General features: G+C 36.4%; 1 protein-coding gene across 3 annotated transcripts in view; it reads right to left on the minus strand.

The window, feature by feature from the left end:
• Positions 1-22,805, minus strand: part of TBC1D4 (TBC1 domain family member 4) — a 212,384-nt gene that overhangs the window by 16,937 nt on the left and 172,642 nt on the right. For all 3 annotated transcript variants that reach the window (XM_074299264.1, XM_074299265.1, XM_074299266.1), the window contains 4 exons: positions 21,793-21,951; positions 19,256-19,414; positions 17,326-17,570; positions 12,556-12,715 (listed from right to left, as the gene is read on the minus strand). In XM_074299264.1, the coding sequence (XP_074155365.1) occupies positions 12,556-12,715; positions 17,326-17,570; positions 19,256-19,414; positions 21,793-21,951 (723 nt within the window). The remainder of the gene's footprint in view (positions 1-12,555; positions 12,716-17,325; positions 17,571-19,255; positions 19,415-21,792; positions 21,952-22,805) is intronic.

The raw sequence follows: 22,805 nt of genomic DNA on the forward strand, positions 1-22,805 counted from the left end.
AATGCTAGTGCTGACCAAATAACATTGAGCTGTAATATGACTCTCTAGGAAGTGGTCTGAGTTGCTTGAAACTGCCACAAACAAATACCTGAATCTCTTCAAAATGACACTTGAAAAATAAGTAACTGGAGAACACCCTGCTCTCAGGTAGGAACTTCGAGACATGAGGAAGTATCTTTTTAACACCCTCCTAGACCAAGGAGACACATGGCCGTTTTAGGGACCCCACCCCTCTTGGGGGTCCCAGGCCACCACTCTCTTTGATCTGTTCTGGGGAGATACCCTGAGAAACTTAAGAGGACATGAGTTTGGGCCCTTCTCCCACTCCCAATGGAGTCTCTAATGGCCAGGCTTGTATCCACGAGAAGAAAGGTCACTCAATTGGGATGAGCTTGGAGATATGTCTCTACCCAGGGCTGCTACTCTCTGAAGGCTGTCTCCTTCAGGTCTTGCTCTCCCAGCAAGATTTGAGGAGCTTGGACAAGCTACTCCACCCTCAAGTTCTTGCATGAGCCCTCACCATTCGGGATGCACTGGGTAAGATAACATCTCTTTCTCCCCCATCTCAGACCTCTCTCATATGGCTTGGCAACCTGCCATTTCAATGTTCCTCTCCTGTCCCCTTCTTGGGGTACTGTACAGTGAGGAGATTGGGGACTCAATCTTAATCTTCTCAAATCTCCAGAAAAGTTTTCCACCAACTCTTAAAGCAAAACTTTGTCGGCAATCTGGATAAGGCCACGCCCCTCCCAGACTTTTTGCCTGGCCCTTAAATGAGCCGCAGCTTCCAGCCCTCAGGAAGCATGCTTGTCCCATACATTTTTTTTTTTAAAATTTTTTATTTTATTTTATAATTATAACATTTTTTGATAGTACATATGCATGGGTAATTTTTTACAACATTATCCCTTACACTTACTTCTATTCAGATTTTTTCCCTTCCTCCCCCAACCCCCTCCCCCAGATGGCAAGCAGTCTTATATATGTTAAATATATTACAGTATAATTTAGATACAATATATGTGTGTAGAACCGAATTTTTTTGTTGCACAGGAAGAATTGGATTCAGAAGGTAAAAATAACAGTTTACATTCATTTCCCAGTGTTCCTTTTCTGGATGTAGCTGGTTCTGTCCATCATTAATCAATTGGAATTGGATTAGCTCTTCTCTATGTTGAAGAAATCCACTTCCATCAGCATACATCCTCGTACAGTATCATTGTTGAAGTGTATAATGATCTTCTGGTTCTGCTCGTTTCACTCAGCATCAGTTGATGTAAGTCTCTCCAAGCCTCTCTGTATTTCTCCTGTTGGTCATTTCTTATAGAACAATAATATTCCATAACATTCATATACCATAGTTTACCCAACCATTCTCCAATTGATGGACATCCATTCATCTTCCAGCTTCTAGCCACTATGAAAAGGGCTGCCACAAACATTTTGGCACATACAGGACCCTTTCCCTTCTCTAGTAGTTCCTTGGGGTATAAGCCCAGTAGTAGTATGGCTGGGTCAAAGGGTATGCACATTTTGATAACTTTTTGGGCATAATTCCAGATTGCTCTCCAGAATGGTTGGATTCTTTCACAACTCCACCAACAATGCATCAGTGTCCCAGTTTTCCCACAGCCCCTCCAACATTCATCGTTATTTGTTCCTGTCATCTTAGCCAATCTGACAGGTGTGTAATGATACCTCAGAGTTGTCTTAATTTGCATTTCTCTGATCAATAGTGATTTGGAACACTCTTTCATATGAGTGGAAATAGTTTTAATTTCATCATCTGAAAATTGTCTGTTCATATCCTTTGACCATTTATCAATTGGAGAATGGCTTGATTTCTTATAAATTAAAGTCAATTCTCTGTATATTTTGGAAATGAGGCCTTTATCAGAACCTTTAACTGTAAAAATTTTTTCCCAATTTGTTACTTCCCTTCTAATCTTGTTTGTATTAGTTTTGTTTGTGCAGAAACTTTTTAATTTGGTGTAATCAAAATGTTCTATTTTGTGATCAATAATGGTCTCTAGTTCTCCCTTGGACACAAACTCCTTCCTCCTCCACAAGTCTGAGAGGTAAACCATCCCCTGTTCCTCCAATTTATTTATGATTTCGTTCTTTATGCCTAAATCTTGGACCCATTTTGATCTAATCTTAGTATGTGGTGTTAAATGTGGGTCCATGCCTAGTTTCTGCCATACTAATTTCCAGTTTTCCCAGCAGTTTTTGTCAAATAATGAATTCTTATCCCAAAATTTGGGATCTTTGGGTTTGTCAAAGATTAGATTGCTATTTTTATTCACTATCTTGTCCTGTGAACCTAACCTATGCCACTGATCAACTAGTCTATTTCTTAGCCAATACCAAATGGTTTTGGTGACTGTTGCTTTATAATATAGCTTTAAATCAGGTACACTTAGACCACCTTCCTCTGACTTTTTTTTCATTAGTTCCCTTGCAATTCTCGACCTTTTATTCTTCCATATGAATTTTGTTGTTATTTTTTCTAGGTCATTAAAATAGTTTCTTGGGAGTCTGATTGGTATAGCACTAAATAAATAGATTAGTTTGGGGAGTATTGTCATCTTTATTATATTCGCTCGGCCTATCCAAGAACATTGAATGTCTTTCCAATTATTTAAATCTGACTTTATTTTTGTGGCAAGTGTTTTATAATTTTGCTCATATAATTCCTGACTCTCCTTTGGTAGATATATTCCCAAATATTTGATACTATCGACTGTTATTTTGAATGGAATTTCTCTTTGTATCTCTTGCTGTTGGATTGTGTTGTTAATGTATAAAAATGCTGAGGATTTATGTGGATTTATTTTGTATCCTGCGACTTTGCTAAAATTCTGAATTATTTCTAATAGCTTTTTAGCAGAGTCATTGGGGTTCTCTAAGTATACCATCATGTCATCTGCGAAAAGTGACAATTTGATTTCTTCATTTCCTACTCTAATTCCTTGGATCTCTTTCTCGGCTCTTATTGCCAAGGCTAGAGTTTCTAGTACTATATTGAATAGTAATGGTGATAGTGGGCAACCTTGTTTCACTCCTGATCTTACAGGGAAAGGTTCTAGTTTATCACCATTACATATGATGTTTACTGAAGGTTTTAAATATATGCTCCTTATTATTTTAAGGAATAGTCCATTTATTCCTATACTCTCAAGCGTTTTTAGTAGGAATGGATGTTGGATTTTATCAAATGCCTTTTCTGCATCTATTGAGATGATCATATGGTTTTTATTAATTTGATTATTAATATGGTCAATTATACTAATAGTTTTCCTAATATTAAACCAGCCCTGCATTCCTGGTATAAATCCCACTTGGTCATAGTGTATTATCCTGGGGATGATTTTCTGAAGTCTATTTGCTAATATCTTATTTAAGATTTTAGCATCAATATTCATTAAGGAAATTGGTCTATAGTTTTCTTTCTCAGTTTTCGATCTACCTGGTTTAGGTATCAGTACCATGTCTGTGTCATAGAAGGAATTTGGTAGGACTCCTTCAATCCCTATTTTTTAAAATAGTTTACATAGCATTGGAGTTAGTTGTTCTTTAAATGTTTGGTAGAATTCACCTGTAAATCCATCTGGTCCTGGGGATTTTTTCTTAGGAAGTTGGTTAATAGCTTGGTCTATTTCTTTTTCTGAGATGGGACTATTTAAACTACTTACTTCTTCCTCTGTTAATCTGGGCAAGCTATATTTTTGAAGGTATTCTTCCATTTCATTTAAGTTATCGAATTTATCGGCATAAAGTTGAGCAAAGTAGCTCCTAACTATTGTTCTAATTTCCTCTTCATTAGTGGTGAGTTCACCCTTTTCATTTTCAAGACTATCAATTTGCTTTTTCTCTTTCCTTTTTTTAATCAGGTTTACTAAGGGTTTGTCTATTTTGTTGGTTTTTTCATAAAACCAACTCTTAGTTTTATTAATTAATTCAATAGTTTTTTTACTTTCAATTTTATTAATCTCACCTTTTATTTTTTGAATTTCAAGTTTTGTGTTTGTCTGGGGGTTTTTAATTTGTTCCTTTTCTAGCAATTTTAGTTGTAAACCCAATTCGTTGGCCCTCTCTTTCTCTATTTTATGCAGGTAGGCCTGTAGAGATATAAAACTTCCCCTAATTACTGCTTTGGCTGTATCCCACACATTTTGGTATGATGTCTCATTGTTGTCATTTTCTTGGGTGAAGTTATTAATTATGTCTATGATTTGCTGTTTTACCCAGTCATTCTTTAGTATAAGATTATTTATTTTCCAATTATTTTTTGGTCTATTTTCCCCTGGCTTTTTATTAAATGTTATTTTGATTGCATTATGGTCTGAAAAGGATGCATTTACTATTTCTGCCTTACTGCATTTGATTTTGAGATTTTTATGCCCTAGTATATGATCAATTTTTGTATAGGTTCCATGAACTGCTGAGAAGAAAGTATATTCCTTTCTGTCTCCATTTAGCTTTCGCCAAAGATCTATCATATCAAACTTTTCTAGTATTCTATTTACCTCTTTGACTTCTTTCTTATTTATTTTGTGGTTTGATTTATCTAATTCTGATAGTGCAAGGTTGAGATCTCCCGCTATTATAGTTTTGCTATCTATTTCCTCTTGCAGCTCTCTTAATTTCTCTTTTAAGAATTTAGATGCTGCACCACTTGGTGCATACATGTTTAATATTGATACTGCTTCACTATTGATGCTTCCCTTTAGCAGGATATAATGCCCTTCCTTATCTCTTTTAATTAGATCAATTTTTGTTTTTGCTTGATCTGAGATGAGGATGGCTACTCCTGCTTTTTTGGTTTTGCCTGAAGCATAATAGATTCTGCTCCACCCTTTTACTTTTAGTTTGAATGTCTCATCCTGTTTCAGGTGTGTTTCCTGTAAACAACATATAGTAGGATTCTGACTTTTAATCCAGTCTGCTAACTGCTTCCTCTTTATGAGGCAGTTTGCCCCATTCACATTTATGGTTAGAAGGACTAATTCTATTTTGCTTGCCATCCTATTAACCCCTGCTTATGCTTTTCCCCTTTCCTTCCCTTTTACCCTCCTATCCAGTATTAAACTGGTAAACACCACTTGCTTTTCACAGCCCTCCCTTTTTAGGATCCCTCCCCCACCTTAAAGATCCTCCCCTTATTTTACCCCTTTTCCTCGAAATTACTGTATTCCCTTCCCCTTAGCTTACTCCTTCCCTTTCACTTTTCAATGAAGTGGAAGAAGTTTCACCATAAATCGAATATGTCTATTGATACACGCTATGTTCATCTCCCTCCTTTCTTTCTCTCAGATATAATAGGTTACCTTTGCCTCTTCATGAGATGTAGTACCACCACTTTATACTTTTTTATGATATAATCTCCTTTCCACCTCTAGTTTCTAAGACAAATTGTACATATGTTCTTTATATATTTTTTTGACAGAAGTATAGTTCTCAAGATTTCTTTTTACCTTTTTTAGAAGTCTCTTGAGTTCTGTATTTGAAGATCAAACCTCTTATGTAGGTCTGGTTTTTTCATCAAAAATAGATGGAATTCATTTATTTCGTTAAATGTCCATCTTCTTCCCTGGAAAACGATGCTCATTCTTGCTGGGTAAGTTATTCTTGGCTGCATACCAAGTTCCTTAGCCTTTCGGAATATCATGTTCCAGGCCCTGCGTTCTTTTAATGTGGACGCTGCTAGATCCTGTGTTATCCTTATTGTGGATCCTCCATATCTGAATTGTTTTTTTCTAGCAGCTTCCAATATCTTTTCCTTTGTCTGATGGTTCTTGAACTTGGCCACTATATTTCTTGGCGTTTTGATTTTAGGGTCCCTTTCAGTAGGTGATCGATGAATTTTCTCAATGTCTATTTTACCCTCTGTTTCCAAAACGTCTGGGCAGTTCTCTTTGATAATTTCCTCGAAAATGGTGTCCAAGCTCTTTTTTTCCTCCCATTTTTCAGGGAGTCCGATTATTCTCAAATTGTCTCTCCTGGATCTGTTTTCCAGGTCTGTTGTCTTTCTGGTAAGGTACTTGACAGTCTTTTCAATTGTTTCATTTCTCTGGTTTTGCTTGACTCCCTCTTGGTTTCTCCTTGAGTCATTCATTTCTACTTGTTCCAGTCTAATTTTCAATGATGTATTTTCTTCACTCACTTTTTTTATATCTCTTTGTAATTGTCCAATTGAGTTTTTATCTTCTATGGAATTTTTTTCCATTTTATCCATTTTATTTTTTAGAGAGCTGATTTCTTTTTCCAGCTCTCTAATCCTGTTTTCCTTGGAGTTGTTTGCCTTTTCCAGCTCACTAATCCTGTTTTCCTTGGAGTTGTTTACCTTTTCCAGCTCACTAATCTTGTTTCTCAATGATTTGATTTCTTTATCCATTCTTTCTTTGAATGCATGTGATGACTTCTCCAGGCTCTCTTGCCAAGCTTCCCTTTCCTTTTCCCATTTCTCTTCCAGCTCTCTTGTGAGAGCCTTTTTGATTTCCTCTATGAGGTTCTTTTGTATTGAGGAGCAGCTTATATCCCTCCCAGGGGATACATCTGGGGACATTCTGTTCCTAGTCTCCTCAGCATTTGAAGTCTGCTCCCTCTCCACACAGAAGCTGTCAATGGTTAGAGCCCTTTTGAATTTTTTGTTCATTTTGTCAGAGTAGGAATCAAAGAAAACAAACTGACAAGAGAAACAATTGGTCTGTTTTGCGGGGGATGGGGCTGGATGGTATTAATGGGCTTCCTCTACAGACTGGGGGTAGGGCAGCAGAGAGCCACTAACAGAACAGCAATGACTGTACTGAGTCTGCGCTCTGAGGCTCTGAGAACGCACCGAGTCAGTCCAGGTGGGGGTTGGGGGTGGCCGGGCTCTAAGAGACACTGGCTTTCTGGGGTTTTAATCTTCACCTCCGGTGTTTACACCCTCTCTGCTGCTCCTGGCTTGCTGCCAAGACGGAGCATCCACACTGGGGCAAAAGCCCTTTCGCAGAAACTGCAGAGATCACACCCCTCCCCCTCCGGTCTGAGCTGTGTGAGCTGCCTGTCTTGCTCTGGCTGTCTGCCCTCAGTCTGCACCCAGTCTGATTGACCCTCCCCCGAACAAACACAGACCTTTTCTGGCGACTCTCAAGGATGTCTTCTCTTGGTGATAATTTGTGGATTTCTTTCTGGGTCAAGCATTAAGTCAGAGGCTTGTCATGAAGTAAGTTCTGAGAGAAAACGAGGAGCTCAAGCAGCTGTCTGCCTCCACGCCGCCATCTTGGCCGGAAGTCGTCCCATACATTTTTTAAAGCTTGTCCCATATATTTTAAAATGGGGCTCGGTTTCCCTGATTTGGCCATCCTGCCTTAGAGCAATGCCTCCCATCACAGCCTTCTAACTGTAGAAGCCTCAAAATTACGCTTTTGCATGCTCATGGGGCTGTCTACAAAGACTGGGGATTCCAAACTGTCTCAGTTTTTTCTTGGTCTCAGGGCACTTAAACCCTTCCTCACCTGCTCCTGGAGAGATAAATACCCTCGCTATCTCCTAAAACCTGGCTATGTCTCTCTCTCACTGTCTCAATTTCCTACCTAACTTTACAGGTGGGAACTTTTTCACTCCTAATTTTCCTCAGTCCTTAAGACCTTTTGCACTTAGCACACTCTCCTATTTTTCTGGATTGGAATTCTATGCCCCTGCCAACAATTAAACGTTTCTTTTCTAAGCTCCAACCCTGGCCAGGTTACAGCTTCAAGATTGGATTGATGGCTGGGGAATAAAATTTCAAATCAGGACAAATTACATTGTTAAGAGAGTAAAGATAGTTTCTTTCTTTCTTTTCTCTTCTCAATTCCTAACTGCAGCAGGAAATGAGAAATTAGAATAAAAGATTGAACCTATAAAACCTTCTTAACCACTTTAGAAGATCACTGTTCTTTGGACTGACATTGGGGAGTGGGAAAGTGGTTGAATTACTGTGAACATTCTAACTGTATCACTGTGTCTAAATAATTTTACTGTTGCCTTTGCAGGCTAGATTTGGTTATATTTGAATGTAAGATCTTAAGAACTTGTTGGGGTGAATTTCTGTTAACTTATTTGAAAGGGGTCACGTATCTCCAATTAGGATTTGACTTTTCTAAAAGCTTCAACACCCCCACCCCCAACCCACTAAAGGTTGGATGGGATAGGGATCTTTTGTCTTAAATTCATCCACTGCTCTCTGCTAGCACCTAGTTATCCTGGGATGAAGGTTAGCTGCCTTCCCTCCCCCTCTGCCTCTTGGGAAATGGAGTGGGGGGGAAAGGGGGTCATGTGGAATTCCCCCACAGGTACTAAGTGGGTTCCAGCCTCCTTTCTGCAGAGGCTTGGCTTTGGCAAAAAATTTCAAGAGATAGGCCCGCCTTTAAGTTAACTGATCTATTTTTAAGATTTGTTAAAACTGTTTAACTATTGCTGTATGTTTGAGGAAAACTTTTAACTATTGCCGTATGTTTGAGGGATTTTAGGAAATTTACTAGTCTGTTATACACACACACACACACACACATACACACACATATATATATATATGAATTTTGATTCATTCTTGGGATTTATATGTGGAATGGTAATCTGATAATTTTTTTCTGTGAAAAAAATGGAGGAAGGAAACTGATTGAAACTGGTCAGGAAAATGGGAAACTGATGTATTATTCTTAGGCACTTCTACTCTGCCCCCTATTTCATTAGTTCAGATTGAATTGGAAATTATTTTATTCCTTGCTTAAAATTTACTGGACATGATTTACTGGGTTATGTTTTAACTTTGAATTTCCTTATTCTGCTAGAACTGCCGTGGCAGACTCAGTTTTTGTGATTATTTAGAAACAACCAGAAATCAGACACCTGTCCTGGGACTGGCAGTCTCTCTGATCTGTTTCTCTACTCTTGTTACCCCAGTTCCTTAATTACTATTTCAGCATTTTGATATCAGGGCTCTAATAGTTTGGGGTGGCCTGTCTTAGTCTAACTGCATAATTTGCTCAGAAATCTGTTTCCTACTAGCAGCTCCTGTTCCAGAGAAAAGGGGACAGGTGGAGCTACTCCAGGCCCCATTTTTTCCCTCTTTTGGAGTCCCTGACAGACATGGGGTGCCCCTCTTAGGGCAGCAGGACTACCTTGAGCACTGCTACTCAGCAGAGGCTGAGTTTAATGCACAAATGACCACAGACCTTATATTGTCCATCTCTGGCTGAGATGCTCCCCAACTGCAGAGGACCTGAACAGGGAGGCCTCTGTGTCTCCCTAAATGAGGAATGCTGTTTGAGGCTAATAATTCTGGAGTAATCAGGGAGAAACTGGTTCTTGCCACAAGTCCTTGCAGTTTTCTAGTTTTAGTTTGGTTTATTTGGCTTATTGTCCTGATGCAATTTCCCTAATTATCCTGACTCAGCCCTGCCTCGTTTTCCCTGCTTCTCAGTTCTGCAAAACCTCCCCTCCCTCTTTATCAGAATACTTGATAAGCATAAAAGATCTTATGTTTTAGAATATCAGAATGCTTCTCCCTATCCCAAGCTATCAGAATGTCAGATACTGTCTTATCAAGATGCCTCTCCCCATGTCTGGGGCACCTCCCCCTGATTATTTAATCCCTCTCTGAAGGCTCACTCCATCCTGTCAGAATCCCGTTCCAGGTCTCAGTACTCTGACTCCGCTGCTTCCTATTTCAGTCTTTCTGATTTTCTGTTCACAAGGTTTTCTTTTTTTAAACCACCACCCCACCCTTTCTATAGCAAGGTGAGACAGCTCAATGTCCGGGACATAGTTAAGGCTGTCTGGAGCTGCTACGCTCAGCAGAGTTATTTCCCATAGAGATGTCTGAGGTGAAAACTCCTGTGAACTTGCCAAAAATTAAAGGTTTTGTCATATCTTTCTCTCTCTTGGGGACACCCAAAGAGAATGAAAAGCTATAGAATTGGGGTGCTTGGGGCCTGTTATACCATCTCTTAATGCAGAGACACACTTGGCTTGAAAAATGCCTCCATCTCACAATTTGAATATTGGAATAGATTAGCTGAATTCCAATCCCTCTCCACCCACCAACTCTCTGGCAAGTCCATTCTTAAAAGCCTTTCTTTTCTCTTCCAACCTTGGGATTTATACTTTACCTCCGCCTTCAGGCAAAAAGCAATTAGTGAAACACCCAGCACACTTGTCTCTTTCAAGGCTAAAAACTCAACCTGATGAGACCTAGGACCCACCCATCTCCCCAACTTTTTTTTCAGGGGTCCAAAGTCAAGCCAAAACTAGAGGAGCTCATCCTGAGCCCTCAATGTTTCTTCCACTCTGCTGCTAGCACCTGTTGGTTTCCCTTTAACTCTCTAACCTGAGACTCTCAGCTCTCTTCTTCTCAGGGCAAGTTCTGCCTCCTGACACTTGAAAGCAGAGATGCCCTGTTAATGCAAATCTCTTCCAGACTTAGGCCTTAGAAGACCGTATTCTCTGTCCTGAATTCTTGCAGGAGGAACTGCCTTCTTACCACCACAGTGAACACCACAAGGATTGACCTGGCACCCCCAGCATCCTGCTCCTTGGAAGGAATTTGAGGTCTGGCCCTGTTTCCTTTCTTATCCTTTTATGCGAACACTGCAAGGGCCGGTAATCTGGGTAGGTACCCTAATACTTGGCACTCCCTCTGACCCCTTTCGCCCCTCCCCATAAAGAGTGGGGGTAGTAGGAGGGAAGGTTCGGGATCTTTGCTTATTTTTCTGGTAAGATTGAGGAACCAACCCTCTATTATTTTAAAAAGCAGCACAGACAATTAAGTTAAACTGAATTCTTATCTTGATCTGCAGCCCTGACAAGCAGGGATACGCCCATCCCTAGACCCTGCCTCACAAAAATATCAGTGGAAATTAGAGTGAAGGGTCTAAACTCTAGGCTACTTAACATCTTTTACTATAGAAAAACAATCTTTTGCTCCTAGCATTTTCTCCTACTTTTCTTTGATAATTAAATAGGCCACCAGCATTCTTACAAGCAGCCCACAGAAGGGACCTGATACATTTCTTGCTCAAGGCCCCATTCCCCCAAATGTCACTATCTCTATCCTAGATGACACCCCACTTTTAATCTGCTCCTCAGATCTGTTTTCTCTAGGCTTCAAACTTTGGATTCTCAACTGCCCTTCAGTCTGGAGAACATGGGACAATTGAATGGGGATGACTGACCGGGACAAACACCCCTTAGATGCCCTGCTGCCATCCCCAAATGCCACACCTCATCCCTAACCTCCTGGCATGAAACCTCCAAAATCTCTTCGACCCTTGCCAGCTCGAAGCAGTTAAGAAGAGATCTTTGCCTCTTTATCCCACATGCATTTGGAGGTGATTGCTTGAAGAGGAAATGACGGGGGTTTTCCTGAAACTCTGAAAATCCCTGAAGAAGAAAATCTCCTTCAACTCTGCCTCAATAAGAGACACTGCCCCAAGTCTTTTTCCTTTAAATGAATTTAAGTTTTACTGCTTGAGGGGGGAATGATGAGGAAACCCCAAAACTCTGAAAAATCCTTAAAGGAGAAAACCTCCTTCTACTCTGCCTCAGGGAGGCGACTCCACCCCAAGCACAAACAGTTTCATCTTTGTTATCTGGGTGGAGTCAGCTCAGTCCAGAAACCCATTGAATTCAATTCAAATTCTAACCCTGGCTGAAACCCAGCCCGGAGCCAACATGGGACTCCACCTACAAGCCCCCTTCAGGTTGTAGCCAAAGCCCCCTATTGTAAGAGCCAGATTGGAACCCTCTCTTTGAAAAGGGTCTAAACATGCCATCACCATGCCTGACACCAAAGACTCTCTGCCCACTGGAATCCTATTTCCAGTGCCCTCTTTTCTCTACTCATCTTTCACTAACCTTACTTCCAAACCCCATAATAAACCTCTTTTATCAATCTAAAAATAAATAAATAAATAGGTAACTGCCCATCCTTCAGGAACACAGGCAGTTCAGCTCAAGTTATGTTCAGTCATATATCTATAACTCAGACATCTAAACACTGTTAACCTGTCCCTTGTCCAAGACAGGGTTTCGGAAAGAGGAACCAATGGTTAATACCACCAAAGGAGAAGCAAGGATAAGTAACAAAAGGAGTACATCATCAGTACAATAACAATAAAAAAGAGATAATTAAAATAAAAATTAGGTATAAAATCTCACTATGTGTGTATCATGTACTGGTACATGTATACTGGGCAAAAGAAAGTCAGATGAAGTCAGATCTAAAGATTACTTGTTTCAGATTCAGGAAAATAAGAAATGATTTATCTTTCAAGAATATAAAAATAATATCTCTCCTGCTAACTATCCAAAGGCAATAGCTCAACTCTTGGTTGGGGTTTCTCATTTCAACTCTTATTTTAGACTCAAAGGTTTCAAATTTTTATCAATATAACCAGATACAAGGATCAGATTCCAATAATAATTTACCACTGTTAACACAAGATGTAAAAAATATGGTTAAGCAGTAGTGTTTTGTCTCTGTAATAAATAAAAATGTTCAATTGACTACAATTTATGGTCTCTTACCAAAAACTCTGGCTACAAATCCTAGTGGAAATTGGGAGGCAAACAATGTGAGGAACCAAGGGGCAGCATAAAGACTGGGGCTGATTTCATTCTCTTCAAGGTGATTGTAGAGATCTCGATGATAGTCATGAAGGAGCCTTGAGAGCTGATACATCTGAATCTAAAGTTAATTTTAAGAGGAAGAATGTTACATTCCTGTTTTGATGTTTCCAAAGTATACAATTTACACTGCATTAGAAATTTTTTTTACTCTTTAAATTTCATTTAAACTTTCTTAAAACAATCCTATTAGTATTATAAATTTAAGGGTGATTCAGATACTTATTTAGATTACAGAAGGCCATTAGAAAACTTATCCATGAATGTCAAACATGTTCCATACCTTTATTTGTATAAAATAAAGTAGGCATTACACAGTTCACCTTCCAAGATAACTACCTGCTTATTTTTATCCATCCTTCAAGGTCAAATACAACTCTTGACATTTCTATTCCTTAAGCAAACTAGATAAGTAAGATATTTTGTCTTGGAATAGAGGTATTATCTGTATATTAATGTGAAATTCATACACACAATTATGAAATCCAATTTATTTTCTTACTGATCATAATTAGTCTTGCAAACAAAAATTTAAACACCAATTTATGAATTTGCTAACTGTTCTGCCCTGCTGAGACTCTCAGCTAGATAGGTGATCTTCAGGTGTAACATACATTTTTTTATTTTTTTGTTTTTTGATACTGAGAATCCCTATCTCATCCAGGTTAGATGTGAAAGGTCACTTGCTAAGCATATCCAGCTGCTGGCATGGGAACTTTGACCTGCTTTATTTCTAACCCAGGCTGGTTCACTCCTCCCTTAGGCAGCCTGGTGGATCTTCCCTCCCCCACTCTTAGGAGCTCACCATATTATTGCCAACATCCAAGAAATTTAGCACAGTGCAGCTAAAGACTACCTAGCCCAATGATAACAGTCTCCGCCTCCCCAGAAGCAAAGATTATAGGCCATTGCCATTGCCAAACTAAAATACACATTCAGAAGCTTGAGCTGCTGCTAATTCTAATTACTTCTTACCACTGTTTGCCATGATCATGTAAAAGTACAGCTATAAAACAAAGGGGCTTATCATGAGTGAAATATAAAAAGTGAAAAGAATTTTAAAGTATTTTGATAAGTCCTACTGAAAAAAAATATTGTTTTTATGTGTATATCAATAGGTAAATTCTAGTTCTAGAAACTGGAAAATCTAGGTTAAAATCAATATAACAATTAATTGGCATAGTAAAGTTTGCAGGAAGCCAACAGGTAAAATTAAAAGAGGTCATATTTAATTGAGTCACTTCGTCCAAAATATTCTGGTGTTCTTATTCAGGAAGAAGTGGTTATAACACAAAAATTACATTTTTATGATGTTTCTACAACTTAAATCAGGAGTTCAAAGAAAATATATATGTCAGGATTGCATAAAGAAATCAAGTACATTTATTTATTTGACAAAAAAAGATTTTAATATACATAATATAGATAGCACTGATCTGGCTAGTGAGGTAAACAATGCAATCCAAGTCAATTCAATAAATATTTTTCAAATGACTCCTAGATCCTCTGCCTATTTGATATTACGTACTAAGTAAACACAGACAAAAAGAAAAACAGTTCCAGCTCTCAAGAAGATTACCTAGAGAAGGATGCAGAATACAATAGTTAACCAATAAAAGAAAATATACAATAATCCAAGAAAGAAAAAAGAACACTAGCATAGATTCACATCCAAGGCTGAGGAGAGGCAATGGTCCCCAGCAAAGAAGGGATGAAGAAAAGGCAAAGATGCAGAAGAGAAAGTGCTGAGCTCAGGGAATAGCACAGAGCACAGTTTAACTATACACAATGCATGAAGAACAATGTGAAATACATCTGCAAGGAAGGGATTTCTATGCCAAGATGAAGAGTTACATGTTTTGTACAAGCACAGGGAACCAATGAAGCTTCTTGAACTTTTTAATCTTCTCTATGTAACAAATGTGGAATGAAGATGGAGAGCATCAGAGATAAGAAAATTGGTAAATTTGGAGGCAATGGTGTTTAATGTACATTGAATTTTTCATATGCTGAAAGGGCTATGGAGGAAGAGAAGACTAAGACAATGTTGAACTCCATGAAAAAAAAAGGAGACAGACCTAAGAGCCTGGAGGTAATTGCAACAACAATCTGGGTAATATAGGGGAGGGTAAAGTGATTGTACCACAAGAAAAGATTAAAGAAGGATATGAGTACCAAGGGAATATATGCCTACTTCCTTTCTTGTTCTATGTACTGGAGAGGCAAGACAGATACTAAACAAGGTGGTCTCCATGCTTAAAAAGTTTATAGTCTATCAAGGAGACCCAAGATCATAGAAGTAGAATTGGAAATCTATTCCAACACCTTCCCTGGATAAATGAGAAAACTGACACACAATGGACTTGTCCAGGGTCACATAGATATAGGGACAAAGCCAAGATGGGAAACCAGATCCCTTAACCCTAAATGAAACACTCTTACAAAAATGAATGTTGAAAAGTATCTTTACATGTATTTGGAAAAATGAAATACTATTGAAAAAAAATTTAAATAGGTAAAAGGACAAGCTCAGCCTGACTTTACTGGTTGTGAGTTGCAGTTGGGCTAAAGTCAATTAAGTACCAATACAGTAAGTTCCCAGAGTAGAAGTTCATAAAGCTGCCTAAGGTAGGATAAAAGAGATCAGATAGGAAAAATGAAGCAAGTTAAGATTTTTGCCAGCGTTTTTTAATTCCTCTCTAAAAATCTGTACTGAGAGTTCTCTGTTCCTGATTTTCAGGGGAGGAAAATTCTAACTTATCATTCTGTTATGTGGGAAATGTCAAGTCTCACTTATTATTCTAGACTTTTGAAGTTCAGTTATAGTTTCACCCATTCAGGTAAAATGGAACCATTTCTTGTTGATTACCTATCAAATTTTGATTCATGTGCATACACACACACATACATTTAACATAGACAACTAGGTGATTTATTTCTAAGTGAAATTTGTATTAGCTATCTTTAACTATAGAAGGAACACCCTTTTAAGGTTGTTAAGTTTTTTTGGAAGAAACTACACCCTATATAAAAAGATGTTAATTTTTATATCTATAGGGAAATCTATTTGTCACATTAACCACATTTCTTCAAATTTTAAGTAGCCCCTATATATATAGATGTTATCTTCAGAACTATTCAATTCAATTGACCTGCCTGGGGCAAAGATATATGAACTTAATGTAAAACAACATTTGAAGAAATTTTCTACAGTCATTTTGATAACAATATGACATTCTATCTACTACCTCCATCTACTTAATGCATTTCTACTCAGATGTCTCTTAGATCTTGAAAATGGCCATACATTCTCATGTATAATCTATATCAGATTTCTTACATATCAGGGAAGGAAAAGGTACAGAATTTAGAACTGAAAACTTTAAAATAATATAAAAATTGTTTTAACATGAACTGGGGGGAAAATAAAAATTATATATATATGTGTGTGTGTGTGTGTGTGTGTGTGTACACACAATATATATATTTATTTATTTTGCTGCGACAATTGGGGTTAAGTGACTTGCTCAGAGTCACACAGCTAGGAAGTCTTAAGTGTCTGAGGCTAGATTTGAACTCAGGTCCTCCAATTTCAGGGCTGGTGTTCTATCCACTGTGCCACATAAACTATATATATATTTATATTTTAAACAGAGGCAAAGCCTACCAAGCTTTAGTACCTCCAAATATAGGCTCAGGGATAAGATGAGGAGGGGAACATTAGAACATTAGTTCTAAAAAGGCTCATCACTACAAGTTTGTCTAAAGACTGTCTGACAAAGTGAGAAAGGTTAGATTCTTTCCATATTTAGGTAAAGGGAAAATCCACATTGATGATATAACAATTCTTTTGAAGTTCCAAGGGACTGAATTCTTACCCAAAGTCAGAGAACATGTGAAAATTCTGGAAATTGTCTCTTCATGTCACTTTTCTAAGGAAAAAAATTCTAACTTACTATTCATTACCACAGTCACATTCTTCAAGAAACAGACAAGGAAAAAATTAAAAGGAGTATCTCTAATTTTATCCCACATTTTCAAAGACTACATAAAAGAAAATAAATTCCCTATCTCAGAGGAAAAATCTGAGAACCATTTTATTTTTGTTTTGTCTTCTTGTGGTTTTCAATGAAGCTTTCATGTTAAGTTCAAAAAAAGATATATGAATATAGAAAATTGCGATTCAATAACCAAGAGAAAAAAAAAAGCTTAAGAAAGGATCTTTAATCCTACCAAAATATTAAGATGGAAGAAAGTAAGAATTTTCTAAAGATAGTTTTTCTCTATCTAGCTTGTACTTGTATTATCATAGATTTAGAATGTGAAAAGACATTAGAAGTCATCTAATACTGTTTTTAAAGTCAAAGTTTAAGTTAATTTTTGGTAGTATAGTGTCTTTCTAAATGCTTAATTACTTCAATATCTTTGTTTAAAAGATATAGTATAAAAATACAATGTTATCTATAATTATTCCTTAAGACTTGGTACATCACCAAATCCTAAGAAAATCTAGGAAAACAATAGGAATAATGCATTTACCTACATTCCAATACTTATTTTCACTCCAAGATTTTTAAAAGATGTCTCTAATTTATTTAAACCTGCATGGAATTATTACCAAAATATTTAATGTCAAGACCCTATTTTGGTTATTACAAAGGACTGACTCACCTGTAGCGACATCATGTCTGGTCTGTACTGTTTCCGGAAGCCAAGGTCATACATGAGGAACTTGAGCATTTCAAAAGCTTGCTCCTCACTCATATGCAGAAGCAGTACTCCAGCCACAAAACTAATCCCCTGGCAGTAACCTACTTCTTTATCCAGCAAAGAATAGGCTTTCAAAAGGTTAAAGAGGGATAGCTGCCCAGATCCTAGCTGTACAGAAAAGTAAGGATGAGTGGGAAAGGTCCTTCCTGTCAGAGTAAGAGAAAAATAAAGAAGCAAACAAATAAATAAGCAAATATATAAAAATACATGTGTGTATGTGTATATACACATATACATATATACACACATACATATACTACAATGTTTAGATGTAAAAGGAAAACACAGCTATCCAATATCTAGCTAATCCAGATCATTCTGTTTCAAGTTTAATATTACATTCACTAAACAAACTTTTTGGTCCCCACCTACCCAATTCATCTCAGCAAAGATATTAAAACAACTTTCTTCTACAGAAAAGCAGATGACTTTTGGGCCAAAAAAAAAAAAAAAAAAAGGACTGGTGTTTTAAAGTGAAGTCTTGACATAAAGAAACTCAAGGATTTATATTTGTTATTAAGTCAAATAATTCTGGCACAGATCATGTTTTAACTTAAAAGAGCATTCTTAAACAATGTTATAATCATCTAATTTGAAGGGGAAATGCAGTCAGTCATGCATATACTTCACATTTAGGAAATCTTTTCTCCCCAGAATTTCCTCTGGGCTCAATGCTTTTATTTTGGGAAGCCCTTAAAATTTCCTCTTTAAGATCATAGAACTTGTGCTTGAATAACTGTCACAATTCTATAATGCTTTTTTTTTTAAAGGAAGAAAGGAAAGAAAATGAAAAAGAAAAATAGTAAAAATTTAAAGAGGTTTCTCTCCAAAAGTCCACTGTGGAGCATGAAATTATGTATGGTGAAGAAACTTTAGCTAGGGAGCAATGTAGTAAGAAATTTCCCAAAGGGTAACAACTAAGTGCTATAACAAATGCATCTCTACCACCAAAAGTGTAACATTGTTGGCAGGACATTTCTTCATTCAAAAGAAAAGGAGGTCTTATGTTAACTTCCCAGATTTTATGCCTTTACTGAATAATTACTCTCTATCGCAGAGATGGCAATCTAAAAAGCATTTTTTCTTTCTTTCCCACATATGTACAAAAGTAGTTTTTTCAGGAATTGGTAATGATAATGATTATGATGATTAATCTATACTGTAACCAACAGAAAGAAGTGAAAAAATAATGTAAAAAAGCTAAAGGAACACAGATGATTGCAATATAAATTTCCCCCTTTTTTAAGGAAAAGTACAATCTCTACTACATTGTTACTTAAGCTAAAAAATAAAATTAACCAAAATTTTTTTAAAAAATTTAAAATTAAAAAAAAAAATCACCTCTACATGCCCTTTTCTCACTAACCTCTAGTCTTCAAAGATTCCTTTGTCATTATTTCTCAATTTTCCCAAAATTTTCTCTCATCACTTTTCACTCAAGTAGACATGGAATCCACTACCTGGAATATTTATCTTACAAAATCCCTCTCAATCTAATTTACAGTCCTACCCACCATTCTTTCTAGATCTGTTCATAGTTTACTAGATTCATTCAACAAATAATTGCAGAATGCCTACCATAGGATTCTCAAAGAAATCTTCTGTTCTGCTAACCCAATGCAATGGAGAAGAAAGATAAATAAGAACTAAGTTAGACAAATATAACTACCTTCAAAAAATTTTGTCAGAGAACTGTCTAAAAACCAAAAAAAGCAGAATAGAAATGGATTTATGAATATCCTTTCTCCCAAACAGAAAGGGCCATTAATAACTTCAACAAAAGGCCAGAATATGTACATTAGTAAGTGATTTGTCAATATGGCAACCATACCTAAATCTACAAGGATAGCATGTTGCTGTGCTGTGAGCTGCTTCAAAAGCTCTTTATAGGAAATGTCAGGAGGTTGCTGTTTACTTGGTAACCGGTGCCTCAGACGATATTGTAAAGCCAAAAACTGCCAAATTTCTCCTCGGCGACTTTTAGGCACCCCTAAGAACAAAGAGAAAAACCAACAAGAGTTTAAATACTTGAATTAATTTGCACAATTGCATTAGTAGTACTGTATGAAATACTGCAGTAGCAATATTAGGCCATGCCACCCAGTAAGATTAAGTAATGAGGGGGCAGCTAGGTGGCGCAGTGGATAGAGCACCAGCCTTGTGAATTCAGGAGTACCCGAGTTCAAATCTGGTCTCAGACACTTAACACTTCCTAGCTATGTGATCCTGGGCAAGTCACTTAACCGCAGCCTCAAGGGGGAGTGGGGGGGGGGAGATTAAGTAATGAATTAAATAATGACAAAGGCAATTTAAGTAAATTTAATCTTGTAGCTGCCTTTATCTTTTGAACAGAAAACATTCCAAGACAAACACTCACTTTAATCCTACAAAGAAATCCTAAAATTTATAATGCAAAGATTGCATTACACATCAATTTATAGTCCACAGTATGAAGGTAACCCATACAACACCTCCACAGTGTATATCACATAAAATATTCATCTACTGGAAGGAAAAAAAAAGTAAGAAAATAAGAAGTGAACTAAGTCACATACAGTGAAAGTACAACTAGGGGGAAAAAACCAACTCGTATTCTTAGGCCAGCTCAAAATAATGGCATTCAGTCATGAGGGGTCAAGGAGAACCAATGGTTAATATTTTAGGAGCTATTCTTCTTATGAAAAATTTTAATTAACATAATGACTGAAAAAAAAAAAACAATCACTGACTTTTCTCTGTGCAGGGACTGGATCTAATTTGTATATTCTATATGGCAAAACAATTCAATATATTTGTCAAAAAAAACTCCCTAAAGGGTCACACACTTATAAACAACTAAAACTACTGAACTACAGCAAGTGTCTAGCACAATGTACTATATACAGTGGGCATGTAATGTTTGCTGGATTGAATTTATTTTGGGTCACCAAAGAAACAATGTAGTTAATATGACTGCTTCCAGTATTTTTGTAAAGAAGGAATAATGAACTTGTAATTGGTTCCTGAACTCATTTCTGCTTAAGTCAATATAAGAAGTTATTTTATTTCAGTTGGGTGTGGTGCCAGGATAATAAATGTCCTATCCCGAGGTAGGATTAAATTAAAATTAAATGTTAAATGAAATCTTGACACTTGGATTTGTTTTTAAAGTAGTTTTGAAAGTTATTTAAAAATGATGTATTTCAAATCTAAATCTCACCTCCATCTTTTTCAACGTAATTTTTCCTTAAACATTTATTCTACTAATTCTTCCTAAGAAGAAGTATTTGTTATTTTCATTAAAACTTGAAATGTATCATTAATGTAGCCAATACACAAAAGCACCAATTTTCATAGAATTCTAAAATACTTTCAGGCTCTTAATGTTTTAGGAATAGTTTAAAGCATTAAATTAATAGACAACCATTCATTTATTTATTAACCACTTTCAAGAGACTACAAAGGTATAGCTACAAATGAGATGCTATAATTCCTTTTGTCTTGAAGTTTATAATCTAATAGGGGAATAACTAAAATATATTACAGGAAAAGTATATATTTTTTCAAAACAAAGTGCTTTAAAAGACTGAATGGAAATATTAAATTGAGGAGGGAAGATAGAATCAGAAAAACGACTGAATGGAAATATTAAATTGAGGAGGGAAGAGAGTAGAATCAGAAAAACTTCATGAAGGAAAGGGCTAAATTTTGAGGAATAACTAAACAGAATTTATTTACTACAAATTCTGTAGTTTAGGTTCAAAATTTTATAATACATTTTTCAAAAGTTCTGAAAATAATTTAATTTATAGAAAAATTTTTCATATCTCAAAGATAAAAAAAGAATCATACAATTAAGGATAGGTTTATTTGTCAACTGTTCTGTCAACTCTTGAGGCCTCTTCCAACTGCAAGATGCTAAGATTCTATGTGTCATGTGACTAAGGAATATTAACATACATATACTCTCACCACAATCTCCTTAAGTAGGGTGATACAGACAGATAAATAGATATGTGTGTATGTATGTACATATACACATCCATCTATAAAATAACATAAAAAGCTATTATGATCAGATGACAATAATTAATTTTCTTCTGTATTTGTAGGATATCCTACCATCCATCATAAGTACAACTTGTATTCTGAGTTGTTTTTATAAACTTCAATTCTTTTTCTCGTGCCAATACCACCTTCTTGGGAACTGTTAGCTGGGAGTGATAGGGAAGTCCATACCAAAGATGACCAACTCATGCAAAGGTCAAATCTGCCACTTTAGCTTTATTCTCATTGTGCTCTTAGCAACTGCAGAAATGGTCAAAGACAGATAAAAGAAAGCATGACAAATATCAAGAACTAAGTGGGATACTCCTTTGTCCTGAATACCTTCTTTGAGAGTAATATGAATATCTTCCAGATCACATCTGATTTTAGTCCTATAGTTTAATAACTTCTTATCCCACGTTAATAAGGTATCCTTTTGGCATATACCAACTTCATCATAGTCTAATTTAACTTTTCTGGACTGGAGTTCATCTCGGCTTGCTAAAAGGAAACAAAGAGAAAAGTTGTAAGACCAAGTTGATGATTCTATTCTGAAATTTTAAAATTACAGTAAAATTATCACAAATGCCATCAAGACATTGGCCACTGAAAATTTCTCAATAGAAAAGTTATTTAAAAAGAAATTTAAAATTATACACACACACACACACACACACACAAACAGACCCTTTGTTGTAAATATCTAATACCAAAAAAATGTTAAGAATTTCCTAAGCATATTTTATTCTTTATCATATAACAACATGGCTACTGGCACAAATAAAGGCAAATTACTATTATTTATTGTTATTATTATTATACAGAATATTCCAATCCCTGAATCAAAGTGACAAGTCATAAGATATACATCTGGCATTCTTAAAAGCTCCAAAAATCTACATAATTTATATGATATATATTAAAAATATCCCCATCTACTCTGCTATTTCTTCTCTAAATTACAAATATTAACATGAATGTGAGAAATATATACAATCTGACATATTCAACAGCTACTAATGGTCCCTTAACTACTTTTAGAAGAGTTACTTTCTATTCTACTGCAATGCCAATACTAAGAGTGAAAAATACCAAACATCAAATTTGTTTCCACTTTTCAGAGAATATATATATACACACACATAAATCTATAAAATGAGAGGATGTTTTTAGTGAAGTTGTAAAGGGGAAAACCCCCTAAAACTTAAATGAATTTTAGATTATTTTAGGTTTTAAAAAGTTTCAACCTCTCATGTTCACCTCATTTCACCTGACTAAAGAGCACTGAACTGGGAGAGAGAAAGGGTAGGCTTTAGAAAAAGAAGTCTTGAGTTCAAATACACTTCTGACACTAA

The sequence above is a fragment of the Sminthopsis crassicaudata genome, chromosome 3 (genome assembly GCF_048593235.1).
Source record: "Sminthopsis crassicaudata isolate SCR6 chromosome 3, ASM4859323v1, whole genome shotgun sequence".
Classification (NCBI taxonomy): Eukaryota; Metazoa; Chordata; class Mammalia; order Dasyuromorphia; family Dasyuridae; genus Sminthopsis; species Sminthopsis crassicaudata.